The following is a 20943-nucleotide window of genomic DNA, read 5'->3' as shown; positions in this document are numbered from 1 at the left end:
GCCAGGCCCTCAGGCCAAAGGCATGTCCATGGGGCAGAGATGTGCCAGCAGGTCAGGGAAAGACGGAGAGCTATTAAGAGGCACAAAAGCAGCCCAGTTCGGTTTACGAGAAGGCTGTCCATTGTATGTGAAATTTAGGATCATGGGGAACTCTTATCTCCCCAAAGCATTTTATCTACCTCAGGGAAATATTTAAATCCGTTATTAGATCCATCGTGAGCTCCATCCAGCTGCAGCCACAGGCCATGTGATGCACGTGCTTCTGGGCGGTAACGTCAACCACACACACATGTTCTAACTCGAAGGAACAGACTTTCTGTCTTAAGACGTTTCTGTCCTCATGCTTGCTCTGAGGAAAGGAGGAAGAGAAAAGGGGTCACATTACAGGCCCCCAAGCTGGTGGAGGTACAGAGTCCTCTAACATATGAACAAAATAAAGAATAAAAACAAAATAACCGAGCAGCAGCTAGCTCCTTAAAGCTTTTTACGTGGGTTATAACTAAGTTCTGAAAGCTTCCCCAATTATATCGCTGTTTATGAACTTGGGAACTTTGGGAACCTTTCTCCCTAAGTCAAATCTCTGAAGGCTAAAAATGTAAGATATGCCTTCAGGTGGGAAAAGGGACGTGGGGAGAGGCCAGCGGACACATGACAGCCAGGCTGAATGACAGTGCTTGTTAAAAAATGGGCCCTTTCCATAGTTAGGCCTCCAAACAGCTTTTTGTAAGTTAGAGAAAAATCCTTTATAAAACATTTAAATATCACACATTATATCAAAGCAAACTACAAAACACACAACCTCAAAATTCTAAAATAGATGTAGGTACTGTGCAGTAGCAAAATCAAGTAGTAAGGGAATAACATCCAGTTACAGACTCCAGAAATAAAAGTAAACTGGAAAATAATCCTATTTAATCATTCATAGAGAACACTACTCAGTTTCCCATAGGATGTTTGTTAAATTTATATAGAAGTAGATCCATTCATACTGTGGACTCAAGCTCTCTAGTTACAAATTATATTTATTGCGCACTTCCTACATTGTGCTAAGATTCTTATGTACATTATCTCAGTGAAGCCTGCATAAAATCCCAGAGTGGATACTACAGTTATTCCCATTTTACCAAAAAAAAAAAAAAAAAAAGGAAAGTGAGGCTTAGAGAAGTAAAACAACTTGCCCAGGATAAGAGCACAGATAGCAAGGATTTGAACCTGATTCTAGAGTTGAAAACCGCAGCCACTGCACTGTGGAGCCCTCCGGAATGTCTGCACGCTCAGGCCAGGTGGCTCATGCCCTGGAGAATCCGCCACTGGACCAACAAAGACCACGTGAGACTGAGGTGTGAAGCAGCACGGCCCAGCCCCATCTCTGGGAAATAAACTTAACACGTGCCATTCTCATGGGACATCTGAGAGCTACTGATAGGATGTCACACCAACCCCTTCCAAAAGGGAAGATGACAAGAAACAAACTGTGAAAGGTTTACACACTTACATCTGCTATTTTTGCCTTTCTTAGAGGTTTGTTTATATTATTTTATAATGCAGGCTAAGTTGTGAATTTTAATTACCCATTGATATATATTTAATTATATACACTTCAATAATGAAACTATTTTAAAACGTTCTTCAGACTCCTGTCCGGTTAGCCAAGCTTATCTCTGGGCCCTCCGAGTCATCCTATACAAGGGAACAGTCACCTGTAAAGCCACTTAAAAAGCAGAGACCCAGGCTTCACTCCCAACTCTCTGAATCAAAAATTCTGGGAGCATGATCAGCCCATTTGTGATTTTATAAAGTTCTATGGGTGAGTCAGATGTGTGGCAGGGTTGAAAACTCATTTTAAATTGATGAGCACGGATTTAACAGTTTGGTAAGATCACCTAGGGTTCACCAAACACACCGTTTCTTTCCCCTAGATCTTGCTTACGGATTTGCTGGGCAATTAATGGAGCAGTGCCTGAAGTCAACTACTTCACCCAGCTCAGGATCCCGTGTGTCACGTCACCTCTTCAACAGACTGGGGCTTGCCCGCGATGTACGTGAAAAGACTTTCTCCTTAGGGTCACTATTTCACTACATCGTGCTTTAGATCTTTAAAAACACAAATAATCCTTTGACATCATCAGGAGTCATCTTAGTGTCCAGGGAGTTGACAAGCCCCATCCTCACCCAGCCTGCTATTGCATTCCTATGCAACAGTGAGTCAAGGGTGACTCACCAACTCACCACCCTGGGCTCTATTTTAACCAATTCAACACTCTCCTGGCAAAGCTGTTCCTTCTTGACAGACCTCCCTGGGCCCCAGCCCTGGGCCCAGCTGCTCGGCTGGTGTCACTGGCCCTGCCTGAGAAGAACCGCCACACACCCAGGGTCTGCCCCTCTATTGGCTCTGTTTCCTCCCCTTTGACTGCAGCTTCAGCTAAAGACCTGAGGTAACTATAGTGATTAATGAGTAAATATTGGGAGTAAAATTTACAATAAAATACAATTTTACAGAAGTAATTTAAATAAGCTGTGGTCTTTAAAACAGACAAATGTATATAATTCCTACATGGCCTTTCTACATGTTGCAACCTGAAAAATCCTCAAGTAGTATCTTTCTAGATCTGAGAGCACACAGTTGACCACACCCGAGCCTGCATCACCCAAGGGGGCACCACCTTCATCCGGAACGGGTGTGCGGTCGCTTACGGCCCACCTCCTCCATCCTTCACCAGGAGCTTTGTCACCCATTTTTCCTGCCGCACATTTAAACTGCGTGTTACCAGCCAACAAGATTCCTACCGCAGTACCCCTGTTCCTTCAGAGCCCAGCTGAGACTGGACAGTGACATCCAGTTAAGGCACAAGGAAGCGAACTGAAGATTCATCTTCCCTCCTCGCTGCTCGGAAGCAGCGTCCCCAAGTCCTGCTGCAGGTGGCAGGGAGTTCATGCCAAGACTGAAACTTAAGTCATTCCCACCGCTCTCTTTAATAAAAGGTCATACCCTCAAGGTGTGAAATTATGTAAAAAACGAAACAAAAACCCTGTGTTTTGGGCTTCCCTGGTGGCGCAGTGGTTGAGAGTCCGCCTGCCGATGCAGAGGACACGGGTTCGTGCCCCGGTCCGGGAAGATCCCACGTGCCGCGGAGCGGCTGGGCCCATGAGCCATGGCCGCTGAGCCTGCGCGTCCGGAGCCTGTGCTCCGCAACGGGAGAGGCCGCAACAGTGAGAGGCCCGCGTACCGCAAAAAAAAACAAAAACAAAAAACACACACAAAAAACCCATTTTCATGTAAAGAAGCTGATACTGAAACCTGTGGGGCTCTACCTAGTTATCTGGTACACATTTAAATCATTGTGTTTTAGTTGGAGAAATACTTTCGTCTTTGGAGATCTCAGCTAAGAAAACTGACGACAAATACCTCGGGCCCTCTCTGTGTTAAAGTGAATGGTATCCCCAAAAATTACGATGCAAGAACACCTTAGGTCTTTTATCATGTTTTCCTGTGAGCAGCTGAAACCAGGGACCTTGGCTGTACATAGTGCCAAAGAGAAAGAAAAACGCACAAACCGACAAGACCACCTACCGTCCTAAATGAGTCTTCCACAAAAAAATAACGAGTGCTTTAAACACAGGGATAGGAATGACTACTAGAGTGTGAAAGCCCAGGTGATGGTTCTCGGGGCCGGGGAGCCAGGTTACCGCTGTGCATTATGAGGGAGGATGAGGGATACAGTAAGCTATGTTCTTAGGGTTTTCTTGTTCTTTGTACTAAAAATTACTTGATGTATGTTTTCACCCTAGGAAACAAGTCTAGGGAAGGAGATCCATGGTTAAGAAAATGAGACCTTCTACTCTGCACTTCCTGACACCAAAGGCTTCCCCAATGTCGAGCAATCCCAAGGATTCTAAGAAATCTGAATAGACTCCGTATACCGATCGGTTTTTCTCCTAACCCTAATCTTAAAATTTCAAACTTTTTTTTCATATATGGCACTAACACCAAGTTCTGTATCTGGAATGAACCGTCTGATGTTAGCTTTGGTCACCACTACAAAAATGGATATAAAAATGAGTACTGAACTTGTATTCTGAGAGCTAACGAAGCAAAGGCAGGCCGAAAGGAAACCGGGGAACTGATCTAGAAGAAATGTAGCCTTTACTATCTCATCACTGTATTGCCTTATTATAAGACTTATTGTAACAGTAAGTTTAACAACACAGGAGCTGGGAAAGACGATACAGTAGCAAACAGAGTAGTCATCTTGTGGGCCTTACATAGTTATTGTAGCCTTAATGATTCTTCACGTGTATCAATAGTTCTAATATTCATTAAATAAAAATAAGCCTAAGTTTTTTGGAGTCTGTTATACAAAATGTGCCACTTACCTATAAAATGCTCATTATCCTAAGAAAAACACTAAAGGAAGTTTCTTTCATACATGTGGTAAGTGCACTTTATGTAGACAATCTGAACTTTACAAAATCACATTTAAATTTACAGTAAGTTTTTTGCCTTCTGAAAGCCACCTTAATGTATACTAATGTATACAGGCTAACTTATTAAAAAAACAGGAGACTTTAGGTTAGGATTAATTCACTGTGGCAGGAATTCTAGACTTTCTTGTATCAAGTCCCTGACAGGCCCCCATCAAGGATCTGGGGAAAGAGGAACGATATTATTCGTATTTCCTCTTGCTTCCAAGCAGGTCAAATCCTAGAGAAAATCATCTAACTCTCACATCCATCCTAAACATTACGGACTATGAGCACTTTGAATCAAAGAGAAACTGTGAATATCAAGTAAACAATTTAAAAAAATCAAAATGGTCTGTTAAACCTCCAATGTTTACTTTCCAAGATTTTTGAAGCCTACGTTGATGTAACTACTGTTTTCCTTTCTACACATTTGACTAAACTTATAGTCAGTATACCTACCAGACCATTACCTGGACCAGGTTAATTGCATAGAAAGATTTCGACTATGTTTTACATTTTTCTTAAATTAATTTTTAAAAAGCATAGTAAAGAGTCTGAGGACAAATTATTCAACTGTTTATCATACATAAGACCGCATGACTATAATACAAAGGGGGGTTCTTTTTCATTTAACGTTACAATATACACAGCAAGTCCGGACCAGATCTTACAATCTGCACACAGGTATTTAACCTTTTCCATGCTGTTTATGTTTACAATGCACAGAAGTCCTGTAACCAAACCGTGTAGTAAAGCACACAAAACTGGACTGTAACATAACACAGTATGCAGAAGCATTGGATTTTATGACTTCCTTTATGTAAATAGCGGTTTAAAAACTGCTTTCGTTTTTTGGTGCTTGCTAAGATGTGGCAACCAGCACAGAAAAAAATGACCTGACCCATGTATCTTCACCTTATATTCCTAAACAGCAGTAACTACTGAATTCCTTTTGATATTGCTAGACTCAAGATGACGTCCTTTTATTCACTGTAAACTTTATGAACTACCGAGTTCAAAAATCCATCCACAGGCTTGACATTTAATTACAAAATAAATATGGATTTCCTGATTAACAACCAAAAAATTTTTTGTGGTTTATAAAAATTGATATTCCCAAGTTTCCATTCACATAGTTTTAAGCCTTTTTTCTTCTGTCACTGTTTACATATAAAAACCTGCTCTTGTTCAGAAAAACTTGATCTAGTCAGCCACATGGAATTGACCAATAAAAAGTAATGTGGTGCTTCTGCTGAGTCGTTTTGAACAGGGTTATCGGCAGAGGTAGATTACTGCTTCTTTTCTAGGCTTCTTTGATCCCGGACATGTAAATTCCTTAATCTTCATTCTCCCAACTCAACCGCTCAAAAGTTTAACACCATAAAATTGGTCAATTTAAAATGGGAACACAAATTTAGCAACTGCCAGACTGTGTTACATTAAGGCAGCATAATCTCAAAACTAGGCACCTGTTAAACACCAGCCTGTTCCTTTCGGGTCATGCATCAAAGTTTTGCTTTACTCGTGCTCATATTTTGGACCTGTTGGTGCAACCAAGGTCTTGCTTTCAAGTTTACAAGTAGGTTAATCAGGAATACAAGAATCAACTGCTGGTTCCACAGCTTCTGGATCCAGTGTCCCTTTACCTTCAGAAGCCTGAACACATTTAGGATGTAACAGCTGTTGTAATCTTGAGTTAGATGTCAATCTATTATGTTCAGTACACAGATTGCTGTAAATGTATTGGCTATGGATTCAACAACAGTTCCAGTTTTGTTTAAGCAATAGTACAGCCATAATTTTCAACTGACATTTAAAAATGGTCTAGTTACACCTTGTGTCAAAGTGCAGAACTGCTACATTATTGGTTACAGACATCTATGTGCTATAAAAACAGCTTTGGTACAATAAATTATCAAAAAAGAAAATAAATTTTTGTAAAATTCACAGCATAATTGTGAGGCAAAAAAGCAGTCACATAAAATTCTGCATTTTTTTTTTAAAAAATGTTCAGGATGAACAGAAGACATCTTTGTGCAGAAGAAATGGTGGAGATACCACGTGCCGAGAAAAAGCAAAAGAAAAAGTAAAAAGCAGGAAGGGACACAGCTGTAGCTATTTCCATCAAAGCAAACCACTACTTCTGTGACCTTCAACCAATAAGGAAGTCAACTTTATGACACACGCAAAGTGACCTTGCAATACCTTACAATTAGTGGGTCACAAAAGTCTATTTTAAAAGAAAGGCCTCTTGAATTACCCATTCTCTGTGTTTTCAGCATTAAGGACTGTCTGCAAAAGCATGTCCAAAAGTGATTGCATCTGAAATGGTAGGCTCTTCTAATTTCGAGTCCAAATCCATAAGGCCAAAGGTTATCCCAAAGACCACCACTCAGACCTCCCCGGGACTGGCCACAACTGACCCGTTGATTGCTTCTCAGTGCACCTTGGTTAGGAGACCAGTCACGTTCCATCACTATCTCACTGTGGCCTCAACAACGGGAGACCCACAGGGTCCCAGGCAACTGCTGCTTTGCTCCTCAGTAGGTTCAGACAGGAGAGCTCTGAGCCCGCCACTCAGCATGCTTACTGTGCCTTACAAACTCCAATACAACCGTCCCTTCCACACAGCTGAAGGTGATGTTTGTGTGAGCTGGAGGTCCCTCTTCCTTACAGTACTGCATTTCCGTGCCCAAGTGTGTTTAGAGGACTTAAAAACCCAAATTCCCCACCCCCCACCCTAAACAAAATGAAAACAAAACAAAAACGGGAAGGAAAAAAGGAAAAACAAAAATGGAAGGAAAAACACCCTCATGGGGCCCTTTATGCAAATTATGTGCAGTGCCTTTTATTTTAAAATTAGTTGGCAAATGATTAAGACCAACATCTGAACAACAACTTCTGCGGAAGAGAAAGACAAAAACCCCACTATGACTGGGATGTGGCGAGTTAAAATGGGGGAGGCAAAAAGAGGACACCTCTGAGCTATCCGTGAAGATGGGTTTGGACATGGCTCTTTTAAAAACTTCATTGTCCCTTTGCAATCTTTTCAAGTTAAAAAAAAAAAAAAAAGTCAGCTTTGCCCTCTTGTAGCGGTTCAGTGTGTTAATCTCCTTCTGATTCAAGCAGCTTTGCACTTTGTTTTTTGGAAAAAAACACCACTTCTATAAAAACACACAAGAAACAAACTCAAGTTTCAATTTAGTCACGAGCTAGCTACAGGACTCTGTTGCACACAAACTCCTGTCATGGGGGACTCTTCTCTATCAGCCCCTTGCCTCATTGTCAGATGTCCTTCAGTCATGTAATGTGCAGGACCTGTATTAGCAGAAAATTGGTATGTTGGATGTCCAGCTATGCCAGTCTCTTGGCGGGGATTGGAGTAGACGGTTAAATTAACGTCCATAGCTCCATTCTGTCCAAAGTCCAAGGTATTAGCAGCCACTGGGCGATTCTGGTAGGCTTGATTGCCTTGATTACCAGTAGAGGAGGAAGATGTGGAGGAAGAAGTAGTTGAGGAAGACAGGGATGTCATGGAGTGGTGACTATGGCCAACCTCCATAGAATCCTGGGTAGAGGAGCTATTTGTTGGAGAATTGTAGACCCTTGGCCTGGTCCGGTTACCCAAGGCTTGTTGTCCATGGTGGTGGTGGTGATGGTGGTGGTGGTGATGGTGATGGGAACTGTTTCCATGGTGATGATGCAATGCATTCTGTTGAGGGGCTACATGAAAGGTTGTTTCTTGAACAGGATGAGTTTCAACAGTGACTTGTGTAGGAGCTTCAGTGCCTGACCAACCAATGGGAGCAGGAAATTGCTGACGCACCTGTAAGAACAGATTTTAAAACGATTTATTAAGAGTACCGTTTCCAAGCTTTAATCTTCAATAAAAAGTTATAACACTAGCATTTACATTAGTTAGAGAGAGGGTTTTGAAACTTTAATGTGTTAGACAGTTCTTTAACACAAACTTCCAAATGTGTTCAAGAGTGAAAAATATTTTATTATGAGAGCTTCAATTTTTAGCAAGTTACACCCATACTCATATATTTTACTTGCCACTTTCTTTCCTTGGGAGCACTGTTTATGCCAGGGGTCAGCAAACATCTTCTGGAAAGGGCCAGAAAGTAAATATTTCTGACAGGTCCAAAAGGCATTCTTTACTTTCCCCCTAAAGCTCCTCCTCTCTCCAATCTTTCCTGTTTTAATAGAACCACTAGTACCCATCTAGCTGCTCAACCATTCCTCCATCCAAACAATCAGCAAGTACTACTAAAGCTACCTCCAAAACAGAACCCAAATCTGGCCTCTTTTCTCCATCTCCACCACGACTACTCTATCCTAGGTCACTATCATCTCTTGCTTAGACTAATACAACAGCCTCCTAAATCAACTCCCATCTTCCATCCTTGCCTTCTTCCAAACCATTCTCCAAAGAGTAGCAAGAACAGTCTTTTTAAAACACAAATCCAAATTAGGCAAGAAAAAAGTCATCCACATTGGAAATAAAGAAGTAAAATGGTCACTACCGGCAGATGACATAACATTATATATGGAAAACCCTAAAGACTCTGTTAGAAAACTGTTAGAACTAATAAATGAATTCAATAAGGTTGCAGGATATAAAATCAATACACAAAAATCGACTGCATTTCTATACACTAATAATGAAACAGAAAAAGAAAACAATCCCATGTACAACTGTATCAAAAAGAATAAAATATCAAGAAATAACTTTAACCAAGGAGGTAAAAGACCTGTAGAAGAAGAAGGTCTGAAAGAAGAAGACACAAATAAATGGAAAGATAGTCCATGCTCACAGACTGGAAGAATGTAAGAATCAATGTTGTTAAAATGTCCAAACTACCCAAAGCAATCTACAGATTCAGTGCAATCCCCCACAAAATTACAATGTCATTTTTCCAAAAATAATAATAATAATAATCCTAAAATTTGTAATACACAAAGAAACCCAGATAGCAAAAGCAATCTTGAGAAAGAAGAACAAAGATGGAGGCATCATGCTCCCTGGTATCTAACTATACTACAAAACTATAGCAATTAAAACAGTATGGTACTGACATAAAAACAGGCACATAGATCAATGGAACGGGAAGAGAGAGCCCAGAAATAAATCTACGCATATATGGTCAATTATTTATGACAAAGGAACCAAGAATATACAATGGAGAAAGGACAGTCTCTTCAATAAATGGTGTTGGGAAAAGTAGACAGCCACACACCGAAGAATGAAACTCAACCACACTATCTTACACCAAACACAAAAATTAACTCAAAATGGATTAAAGACTTGAATGTAAGACCTGAAACCATAAAACTCCTAGAAGAAAACATAGGCAGTAATAAGCTCCTTGACACAGGTCTTGGTGATGATTTTTTGAATCAGACACCAAAGCAAAAGCAACAAAAGCAAAAATAAATAAATGGGACGACATCATACTAAAAAACTACTGCCCAGTAAAGGAAACCATCAACAAAATGAAAAGGCAACTTACTGAATGGGAGAAAATATTTGTCAATCATATTATCTGATAACAGGCTAATATCCAAAATATATAAAGAACTGATAAAACTCAACAGCAAAAATCCAAACAATCTGATTGAAAAATGGGCAGAAGATCTGATTAGACATGTTTCCAAAGAAGACGTACAGATGGCCAATAGGTACAGGAAAAGAAGCTCAACATTATGAACCATCAGGGAAATTCAAATCAAAACCACAACGAGATATCACTTCACACCCATGAGAATGGCTATTATCAAAAAAGACAACAAATAGTAAGTGTTGGTGAGGATGTGGAAAAAAGGGAACCCTCATGCACTGCTTGGTGGGAATATAAATTAGTGCAGCCACTATGGAAAACAGTACGGAGGAGGTTCTTCAAAAAATTAAAAACAGAACTACCATATGACCCTGCAATTCCACTTCTGGGTATTTATATGAAGAAAACAACAACAGTATCTTGAAAAGATGTATGTACCCCCATGTTCATTCACTTCAGCATTATTTACAATAGCCAAAATATGGAAACAACCTAAGTGTCCATTGATGGATGAATGGATAAAAATAATCCAAAGTCCATAAACAATCTGGCCAGTGCTCATTTCTCCAACCTTTTCCTCTAGCCATCCTTCCTCTTGCTGCCTAAGTCCCTACTACACAGGATCTTCCTTCTATTCCTCTACCTAGTCAACATCTTTCAAAAGCCTCAGGGGGTCTGTACTTACTGTTCCCTTCTGCCTAGAATGCTCTGATTTCTAATTTCTGCTTGGATGATTCTTTCTCAGCATTTCAGTTCCAGAGTCTTCCCTCACCACTCTGGCTAATGCTCCCCCAACTTCTGTGGCAGAGATTCCAAATTGTCCTCAAAAAACATACTCTTCCTCCTGAGCACAAGGCTGCACTACGCTTACTCCCCAGCCTCCCCTGTACTTAGACATGGCCACATGACTGTTTTAGTCAATGGAATATGAATGAAGGTTCCTATGTCACAGCCAGATCTGGCCCACAAAATACATCCCAAGTCCTTCTGCCTGCCAGATGCAGCAGACAACTAGGCCCTTGGGGATGGGGCAGTCATAAGATGGTAGGAACCCAGGATGTGGGAGAGAGCCACGCCTCTAACCTGAATACCCACTCTGGACTATTACATAAAAAAGAAACTTCACATTCTTTAAGCTACCACATTTTGGGGGGTCTGTTATCAGCTCGGCCTATATGAATTAATACCTCCCACCCAACAAATCACTATTCTCTATTACATTATCCTGTCTTATTTTCTTTTTAACAGTTAATAGTACTTGCAATTTCTGTTCATTTGATTCGTTTTATTTATTTTCTGTGTCACGGTAGGCTCTAGGAAGGCAAAGTCTGTGTCTTTATCACCAGTGGCTAGCACAGATCATTAAGACCACTCAACAAAGGTGGTCTCAGAATCAAAATTCAAGAAATACTATTGAAAATAATCCAGTAGAAAAATAGGCAGAAAGTTCTCAGAAAATACTAATGGCTCTTAAACTATGAAGCTACTTAAATTCATGGAAAGAAGGAATAAGCGAAATGTAACTATACTCTGTCCAGTACCAGGTTTTTCAGTTCAGACTGATCCAAAGGTGATCACACTGACTGCTTCTCCAAACTCTGTTAGTGGGAGGCTAAACTGGTAAAACTATATGGAGAGCAATTTGGCAACAGCTATCAAAATGACAAACCACATTACTCTCTGACCCAGCAATTTCACATCCAGGAACTCATATCACATATAAACTGCATGTGTGTGGATGATTTATATATAGGGTTATTTATTATAGCATTATTTGCAGTAGTAAAAAAGACTGGAAATAAGCAAAATGTCCATTAATAGGGAACTACTGCAATGACTTGGAATATCTAAACAATGGAGTACTGTGTGACTGTTAAAAACAAAAGGAAAAGAATGAAAAAGCTCTCTATATGATACAGAAAGAGCTCCATAATATATATTTTAAAATATATGTAAAACATGTTAAAATAAAAAAACAAGATGTGAAACAGTGTGCACGGTATGCTAACCATCTGTGTACAAAGGTTAGGTGAAGGATATACATTCGTATTTGCTTGCATATGTATAAAACATCGCAGAAAGACTACATAAAACTAATAACATTAATTTAGAAACTGGGAGTAAGGGATGGAAGAAGGAAGGTCATTCTAAAGAATTAGGGAAAGCCTCTGGCAGTGATATTTAAGACCTGAAGGATATACAGTAGTTACCAAAGCAAAGACGGAGGAAAAGCTTATTCCAGGCTGAGCACGGTCAATGTGAGAAATGTGAAAGGGAACATGGTATATAGTCTGAAAAATGAAAAAAAAAAAAAAAATTCCAGGAAGACCAGAATGAATGAAGAGGAGGAAAGATGCCTGGGTAGGGGCCAGATGACAGAAATCACTGAATCCTTTGTAAGAAGTCGCAATTTTTTTTACGTACAAGGGAAAGCCAGAAACTGGTTGAAAGCAGGGGAAAGAGCTGGATCAGACTGCTCTACTGAACATTCACTTGGCTGCAGAGAAGAGAACAGAGGTGGACTGCTGAATGAAACTGGACGCTGGAAGTCCAGTTGGAATAATCTTTAGAGCAAGATAAGCTAGAGATGATTGTACCAAGGGGGTGAAGTAGAGAGAACAGACACATATGTAGGATATTCAGAATCCATACTATTTACCATTGGATTCAAGGTGCGGGGTGAGGGAGACAGGAGTCAAGAATGAACTCCCCAGGTGCCAGGTGTACGACCTGAGCAAATGGGTAAATTCAGGGCCACTTGTATTGATACAGATAAAAGGAGATGAGTTGTGGCGGAGGAGAAAATGATGACATCGGTTTATAGGATGCATCTGTAGTGTTATGCTGTAGGGACTTCCAAAGCGGTATTTATAGTAAATGATTAGAAATAAAGGCGTGGGGCTCAAGAGTGAAGTCTAGATCAGAAATAAAGAGGTAAAGTGACCGACATCGAGATGGTAGCTGCAGTCATTGGTAAGAGCAGGTGAGGTCACCAGGAAGTGTTTAAGGTGAGAGACAGGGCATAGACCACCCACGTTTACATGGCCAAGGGGGGAGAAGAGAATCCGAAAAGGAGACAGTGAAGGAAGGGGGTGGGCTGGTATGAGGGCCATCCTGTCCAGGAAGGCAGAGGAGAGTGCTACAAAAGCACGGAGAGGGGCTTCCCTGGTGGCGCAGTGGGTGAGAGTCCGCCTGCCGATACAGGAGACACGGGTTCGTGCCCCGGTCCGGGAAGATCCCACATGCCGCAGAGTGGCTGGGCCCGTGAGCCATGGCCGCTGAGCCTGCGCATCCGGAGCCTGTGCTCCGCAACGGGAGAGGCCACAACAGTGAGAGGCCCGCGTACCGCAAAAAAAAAAAAAAAAAGGCACGGAGAGGCCAGGGCTGTGTCAACGTGAGTGAGGACCAGAGAGAGACAAGTGACTGAGTGTCCGCCAGGCTCCTCAGTAATGACCACTGTGACTCCACAGGAACAGTTTCCTGAGTGGGGAAGCAGCCCAACTGGAGCAGCTGAAGACTTCTTAAAGGGTGAACTAATAGTAGCAGAAATGTGGGGCGAGGAAGACAAGGGCCAGGGAAAGGTTTTGCTTCCCATGGGAGAGAGCTGGGGATGACCAGGTGCTGACGGGGAGAAGGCGGGCAGAGGACATGGGGCCAGTGGCTGAGCAGGGCCAAGTCCTGTGCAGGTGGGAGGAGAGGGGCAGGGCCCGAGGTGGCTGGCCCCAGGCAGGAGCTGCTGCCCCTGCTGACAAGGGGCGGGAGAAAGGGGACAAGCACACACGGCGGCGGGGCGAGGGGGCTGGTGACACGCAGTGAGGCGCTCCTTTCTGAGGACTGTTCCTTACACAGTGAGGTGTGAGGGAGAGCACAGGAGGGGAGGCAAAGGTTTCTAGCAAGAGTAGAAGAGGCTGAAGCAATTACTGAAGAGAATGGGAGCACGATGAGATGACCTGAGAAACATGTAAGCTTGCCCAAGTAGATGCTGGTGACTACGAATTAACAGGGGTAACAAGGCATCTACAGGTATGTCTTTCTCCACCAGCACTCAGCTGCCCCAGTCCCAAGAATGGGCAGTGATGTTCATCAACTTCCATTTTATTTCTCATTAGATAATATACTTGCCTCTCATGGTAAACATCATAATGCAGTACTCAGTATGCATTAACTTATTATTTTACAAAGAGTGTTTAATAAATATTTTGACTACCATCATCTGCTTCACCCCTTAAAAAAATTTACTTAATTAGATCCTCTTTAACAAAAAACCTTCAAAACAAAAAATGGAGGTGAAAATCAAACCACAAACTGATTCAGAATCTAGGACTATCAGTGATAGCAGATCACGAGAGGCAGTGGAGTGTAGTAATTAAGATCATGCACCTCGGAAAGTTCCCTAAACCTTGAAGTCACAGTTCCCAAAGTAAAATGAAAATCCAAACAGGGCAAGGCTCAAAATGCTGCCGGAGTAGACAAGATAAACAAACACCTGGAGCAACTGCTGGTATGCACTCAATAAACGGTAGCTATTTCTAAACGCGGAGGAAAAAAGTTGCAAGGATGTATAAGTTAGAATTCCTTACAACCAAGGAAGCTATGAACCTTTTAGAGTAAATGACGTTATCATTCTAAAAACACTTGGCATCCAACACTGGTACCCCTGGCACAGTGGAGGGCGTGAATGAAGGGCTGTGTGACCGCTCACCTGGGGACTGTGTGTCTCACAGTCCATGGCCTGGACAGCAGCCGTGAAGTGCCCGCCGCTGTGCCGATGCTGGTGCGTTGGGTCCGACCTGGCTCTCCCACTGTTGCTTGTCCCCGATGATCCACCTGAAGTATCACAACACGGTACAGCTTGTGAGTGTAAAGTTAATTTTTTTCAAGTATATATCCTAAAACTATAACATTAAAATGGGAAGTGAGTCACCAAAAAAAAATCTGTATTAACCTGAAAGTATACCAGGAAGGCTTCCCATTTTCTATGTTCTTTCACATCAACCACTGAACTAAAATATGACCAAGTTTGGTTAAGTCAGGGGAAAACTCCAGCATGTGAACCAAGTATTTCCATTTTAAAAACAATTTAAAAATTTGGCTAATAAGGAGTATTGTCTCCAAGCAGAATTTATTATATGCATAATTAAGTATTAGAGCTTTGGGGGAGGTGAATTTTTTTACTAGCCACAAAGAATAGGTTTGGGAAAAATAATTCCTCCCACCCATTAACAAACTTCCAAAAACTTTAAAATAACCCCCACTTTGTCAAGAAAAGAGGAAACATGTCAAAGCCTAATATAATATCAGAAGAACAGACCTGAGCTTGAAGATGTACTGGAGGTGGTGCCCGAAGACTGTGACTGCTCCATGGCAGGACTCGTGGATACACTATTACTTGTATTTGTACCTTCATCAGCTGTTTTCTTGAAAAAACTGTGCTGCAGGGCATAGTAAGGTTGAATTCGAGTTTTGGGGTCATAATCAAGCATCCTTAGAATGAGGTCTTTGAACTTCAAGTAGTCAGCTACTGTATGACCCGATTCCCCAGCACGACGCCCACCAGGTCCTCCTGTTTCTACTCCGAGAATATTATGAAGTTTGCGGGTTCCTGGTGGTTTATACTCCTAAAGAGAAAAAAAGATAAAAGGCTTTCTCTAAATCTGATGGAATATGTAAAAGCCTACATAATGTCAAATATGCTTACATGTATGATAATGTTGAGGCCTTTACTAAAAAGAACGCTTTATAGTTAGAGCCTCTGTATTTTCACACATACTATTCCGAACACACTGTAGTTAGCAGAAATTCAATTTTGAGACCAGAAATGACTAAAAAGATTATCTAGCCCAGAGATCAGCAAACTATGGCCTGGCTCAGAGCCTGTTTTTATATAGCCTCCACTATGAATGGTTTTTATATTTTTAAAGATTGTAAAAACAAACAAAACCAAGTAAGGATACTCAACAGAAGCCCACAAAGCCAACACCTTCACTATGGGGCCCTTTACAGAGGAAGCGTGCCGACCAGTGGTTGTGAACCTCTTTTCTGCCCAATACACCTGTGAACTCAGGGGCACTTACTCAGTAACAGTGGCTCATTAAAGCTTTAAAGATCACTCCTAATAAAGAATCATGGGTCTAACCCTACCTGCTCATATGCAGATAAAAAAATCAGAAGTAAATTATTTATGCCTCATTTTATTGATAGAAAATATGTTTAATAATAAGTTGCCTTAACATGTGCTGAGATTTTCTGGGAACTCATTTTAACAGATAACAGTAAAATCCCTTTAAAATCCCTATGAATACTGAATTTATTCAGAACAGTATCACTGGATTTTTGCTTCTAGGTCAATGTAGAAATTCGCAAGAGACCATCGCTCTTACTCTAAAATCAAGAACAAGCCAGGCAGGCAAACAACAAAATCACTGCTTTTTAAAAACCTATCAGAGAGCTGAGGACTAAAGAAACCAGATTAACTAAATTCTAGAAAATGAAGAGTCTTTCCTAGGAAAGAAGAGACTTATGGTGGGAGAAGGAGTAAATGCCACAGATGTGACTAAGAAGAGTCCAGCCCAACTCCCAACCAACTTCTAACAGCCACGTGTGGCTGGGCCACAGGATGGGACAGGCAGACGACACAGGGCGCTGCAGAGCTGGGGCCAGAGCAGCAGTATGGACACAGATCACCCCGATGCATCAAGAGTTAGCAGCGGGTTGCTGGCTGGGCAACAATGCATAAAAGATCTCTCCAGTTACCAAACACCGCTTAAAATCTAGGAAGACAGTGGAAAATAGAATCTAAGTCAAGCAAACAAACAAAACAAAGCCCAGATTCAGCTAAATTACAAATGAAACTGACTCAGTCTCATCACACTAGTAGCCTGACAGAGTAAGCAGCATGCCTCTTTCTAAAGGGAAATAAGACTTACTTCCACCTCAACTGTTCTTAAATACAGCAAGTCCAACATACATATAAAAAATTACAGACACATGAAACAAGCAAACAAAAAGGGCCCATTATCAAGTGAAAAAAATAGTAGAAAACTCACATATATAAATGACCCAAATGTTGAAACTGACAGACAGGTATTTTAAAATAACTATGGGGCTTCTCTGGTGGCGCAGTGGTTAAGAATCCACCTGCCAACGCAGGGGACACGGGTTCGAGCCCTGGTCCAGGAAGATCCCACATGCCGTGGAGCAACCAAGTCTGTACGCCACAACTACTGAGCCTGCACTCTAGAGCCCATGAGCCACAACTACTGAGCCCATGTGCCACAGCTACTGAAGCCCATGCGCCTAGAGCCCATGCTCAGCAACAAGAGAAGCCACCACAACGAGAAACCCGTGCACTGTGACAAGGAGTAGCCCCCGCTCACCACGACCAGAGAAAGCCCGCACACAGCAACAAAGATCCAACGCAGCCAAAATAAATTAATTAATTTAAAAAAATAACTATGATATAAAGAATTTAGTTCAAAAGTTAGGTAACGTGTGGATAGATGGGGGGGTGTTACTTAAAACTATTTTTTTTTAAAGATAAATTAAATGAAAACACTAGAACTAAAAAAATGCAGAGAATCCATTTAATGGTTTTAACAGCAGACTGGGCTCAACAGAAGAAAAACAATCAGTGAACTAGAAAGACAGAGCAAAGAAATTATCTAAACGAACACACAAAAAGAAAACAAAATGAATAATCCAGAGACCTCTAATAGTAAGCACTATAACAGATATTTAATTGAATAATTAGCAGGAGAAGAGAGAGTGAAGCAGAACAAATATTTGAAAGGATGATGTCTGAGCACTTTCAAAAATTGATGAAAGAGATTAACCCACAGACCTAACAAACTCAGCAAACTCCATGGAAAATAAATACAAGGAAAACTATACATAAGAACCTAATAGTCAAACTGCTGAAAAATCAAACATAAAAAAAAGAGGTTGAATGAAAAGATCCTCAAAATTCATACCAGCTTTTATATGTCATGTTTGAGTGTGTCACCCAAATTGCTTGCTTCTTTACTCTTCTCTTCCACAGAAGATCCCTGTGCTAAAGGCATTTTCCTTCTTTGTTATATCCCCAAGTTCTCTTTCTCAGCGTGAGAGCGTGCTAAGCGCAGCTTGAGAAGACCTGAGCTTGCTTTCTAGCCCTACCATTCTTTGCTGTGGTTGCCAAAGAATTTATTTAACACTCTTGAATCTCAGTTTTCTGATGTGTAAAAATGGAACTAAGAATATCTATTATTACTACCTATCGTCATCTTCTTATTGTGAGAATCAAATAAAAACATCTTAAATTATAATAATAATAAAAAAGCATCAAAATCAGCCAGGGGGAAGAGAGAGAAATATTTCATAAAGGAAACAATGTTTAGAAAAACCACTGACTTTTCTTCAGAAACAATGTAATACAGAAAACAATGCCATTAACATATTTAAACAACTTCATTTTCTTTTGCTGAAACGTAAACCTAAAATTCTATATCAATTTGAAATTTTCATATCCATGGAAAATGTCTTCCCAAAAACGAAGGTGAATAAAGATATTTTCAGATAAACAACTGCTGAGAGAATTCATCAGCAGAAGTTATTCACTATAAAATAAAAAGTTAAAGGAAGTTCTTCAAGCTGAAGAAACTTAATACAAGACTGAAGTCAGGAACTGCAAAAAGAAATGAAAAATTCTATGGGTAAAAAGAAAAGAACTTTTTTTTTTCTTTTGGGCTTGCAGGATCTTAGTTCCCCAACCAGGGACTGAACTCGGGGCCACAGCAGTGAAAGCTCCAAGTCCTAACCACTGGACTACCAGGGAATTCCCGAAAAGAACTTTTAATTTTCTTTATTTTTTATGTGTTTTTAAATCTCTTTTAAAAATCATTTTTAATTTAAGTAGTCAATGTGTTGTGAGGGTTATAAAATATGTGTAAGTGATATATGACGACAAGAGACGGAAGGGGTTAGATGAAAGCATGTGGTTATCACACGGTTTATCAAGTGATATAACATTTTGTTAAGTTCAACTGGTAAGTTAAAGATGAATATAGTAAAAGCAATACTAAAAATTACACACAGAAGAATAGTTAAGCAATCACTTAAGAAAAGGTGAAATAAAATACCAAAAAGTACTCAACTCAAAAGAAGGCAGTAAAGAAGGAACAGGAAACAAAGAACAGATAAAAGAAATAGAATACAAATAAGGCAAAAGTCTAAAACCCAAACCCCTGAATAATTAAATAGGTTAAATATTCATTGTGAAAGAAAGATACTATTTGACTAGATTAAAAAGGATGACTCAACTACATTTTGTATACAAAAGTCATACTTTACATACAAAAGTATGAACAGGTTTACTATAGTAAAAGGGTAAAAAAACAACACTATAAAAATGTTAAGAATTTAAAAGCTGGTATAGCTAGAGTAATATTAGACAAAGTAGACTTAAAGACAAAAATATTATTAGAGATAAAGAGGAATATTTCATGGTAATGAAAGACTGAATTTATCACCAAGTCCTAACAATACTAAATAGGTATACCTATTAAGAGAGCTTCAAAAAACATAAAGCAATTAAAGGAGATTAAGACAAATCCAGTATCATCACTAAAGATGAACACTCCTCTCAGTTATTGATAAAACAAATATACACAGACAGACACAAAGTAAGGATGTAAAGATTCTCGAAGAAAGATAAGGCCAACAGGCACATGAAAAGATGCTCAACATCGCTGATTATTAGAGAAACGCAAATCAAAACTACAATGAGGTATCACCTCACACCAGTCAGAATGGCCATTATGGAAAAGTCTATAAATAATAAATGCTGGAGAGGGTGTGGTGAAAAGGGAACCCTCCTGCACTGTTGGTGGGAATGTAAATTGGTACAGCCACTATGGAGAACAGTATGGAGGTTCCTTAAAAACTAAAAAGAGAGTTACCATATGATCCTGCAATCTGACTCCTGGACATATATCCAGAGAAAACTAATTTGGAAAGATACAAGCACCCCGATGTTCATTGCAGGACTATTTATTGGGTTGGCCAATAAGTTCGTTCGGGTTTTCCCGTAACATCTTGCAGAAAAACCCAAACTTTTTGGCCAACCCAATACAATAGCCAAGACATGGAAGCAACCTAAATGTCCATCGACAGATGAGTGGATAAAGAAGATGTGGGGTGTATGTGTATATATATATACAGCGAAATATTATTCAGCCATAGAAAAGAATGAAATAATGCCATCTGCAGCAACATGGATGGACCTAGAGATGATCATACTAAGTGAAATAAGCCAAAGAAAAATAAATCACTTATATGTGGAATCTAAAAAAAAAAAAAAAAAGGAAAAGAAAGATGCCAATGAACTTACTTTCAGAACAGAAATAGACCTACAGACATAGAAAACAAATTTATGGTTACTAAAGGGGAAAGGGATGGGGGAGGGATAAATTAGGAGTTTGGGATTAACATATACACACTAGTCTATATAAAACAGGTAACCAACAGGGACATACTAGATACTCTGCAATAACCTAAAAGGGAAAAGAATCTGAAAAAGAATATATATATGTATGTATAACTGAATTACTATGCTGTGCATCTGAAACTAATACAACATTGTAAATCAACTACATATACTTCAATTAAAAAAAAACTTTTAAAGGAGAGTATCTTCATAAACTTGAGGAAGGTAAAGATTTCTTAGAATACAAAAAACACTATTCATAAAAAAGAGATTAAATTTCCTGCTCCTTAAAAACTACTACTAAGAAAAGAAATAGGCGAGCCACAGTCTGAGAATAAATACTGACATATATGTGACAAAGGACTTATATCCATTACATGTTAAAAAAAAAGAACTCCTACAGCTCAACAGTTAAACATCCCAATAACAAACAGGCAAAGACTGGAAAGACTA

At 40.1% G+C, this 20943-nt stretch overlaps 1 protein-coding gene across 7 annotated transcripts in view; it reads right to left on the bottom strand.

Annotated features, from left to right (window-relative positions):
- Positions 1 to 5025: 5025 nt before the first annotated feature.
- The window catches only part of DYRK1A (dual specificity tyrosine phosphorylation regulated kinase 1A), a 144363-nt gene continuing 128445 nt past the window's right edge, over positions 5026 to 20943 (bottom strand). For all 7 annotated transcript variants that reach the window (XM_082625069.1, XM_082625072.1, XM_082625068.1 and 4 more), the window contains 3 exons: positions 15340 to 15646; positions 14731 to 14855; positions 5026 to 8290 (listed from right to left, as the gene is read on the bottom strand). In XM_082625069.1, coding sequence (XP_082481195.1) covers positions 7670 to 8290; positions 14731 to 14855; positions 15340 to 15646 — 1053 coding nt within the window. In that variant the 3' untranslated portion in view covers positions 5026 to 7669. The remainder of the gene's footprint in view (positions 8291 to 14730; positions 14856 to 15339; positions 15647 to 20943) is intronic.

The sequence above is a fragment of the Mesoplodon mirus genome, assembly GCF_964341445.2.
Source record: "Mesoplodon mirus genome assembly, chromosome: 6".
NCBI lineage: Eukaryota > Metazoa > Chordata > Mammalia > Artiodactyla > Ziphiidae > Mesoplodon > Mesoplodon mirus.
The sequence above is the reverse complement of the archived record's forward strand: the minus strand, read 5'-3'. Positions and strand labels throughout refer to the sequence as shown.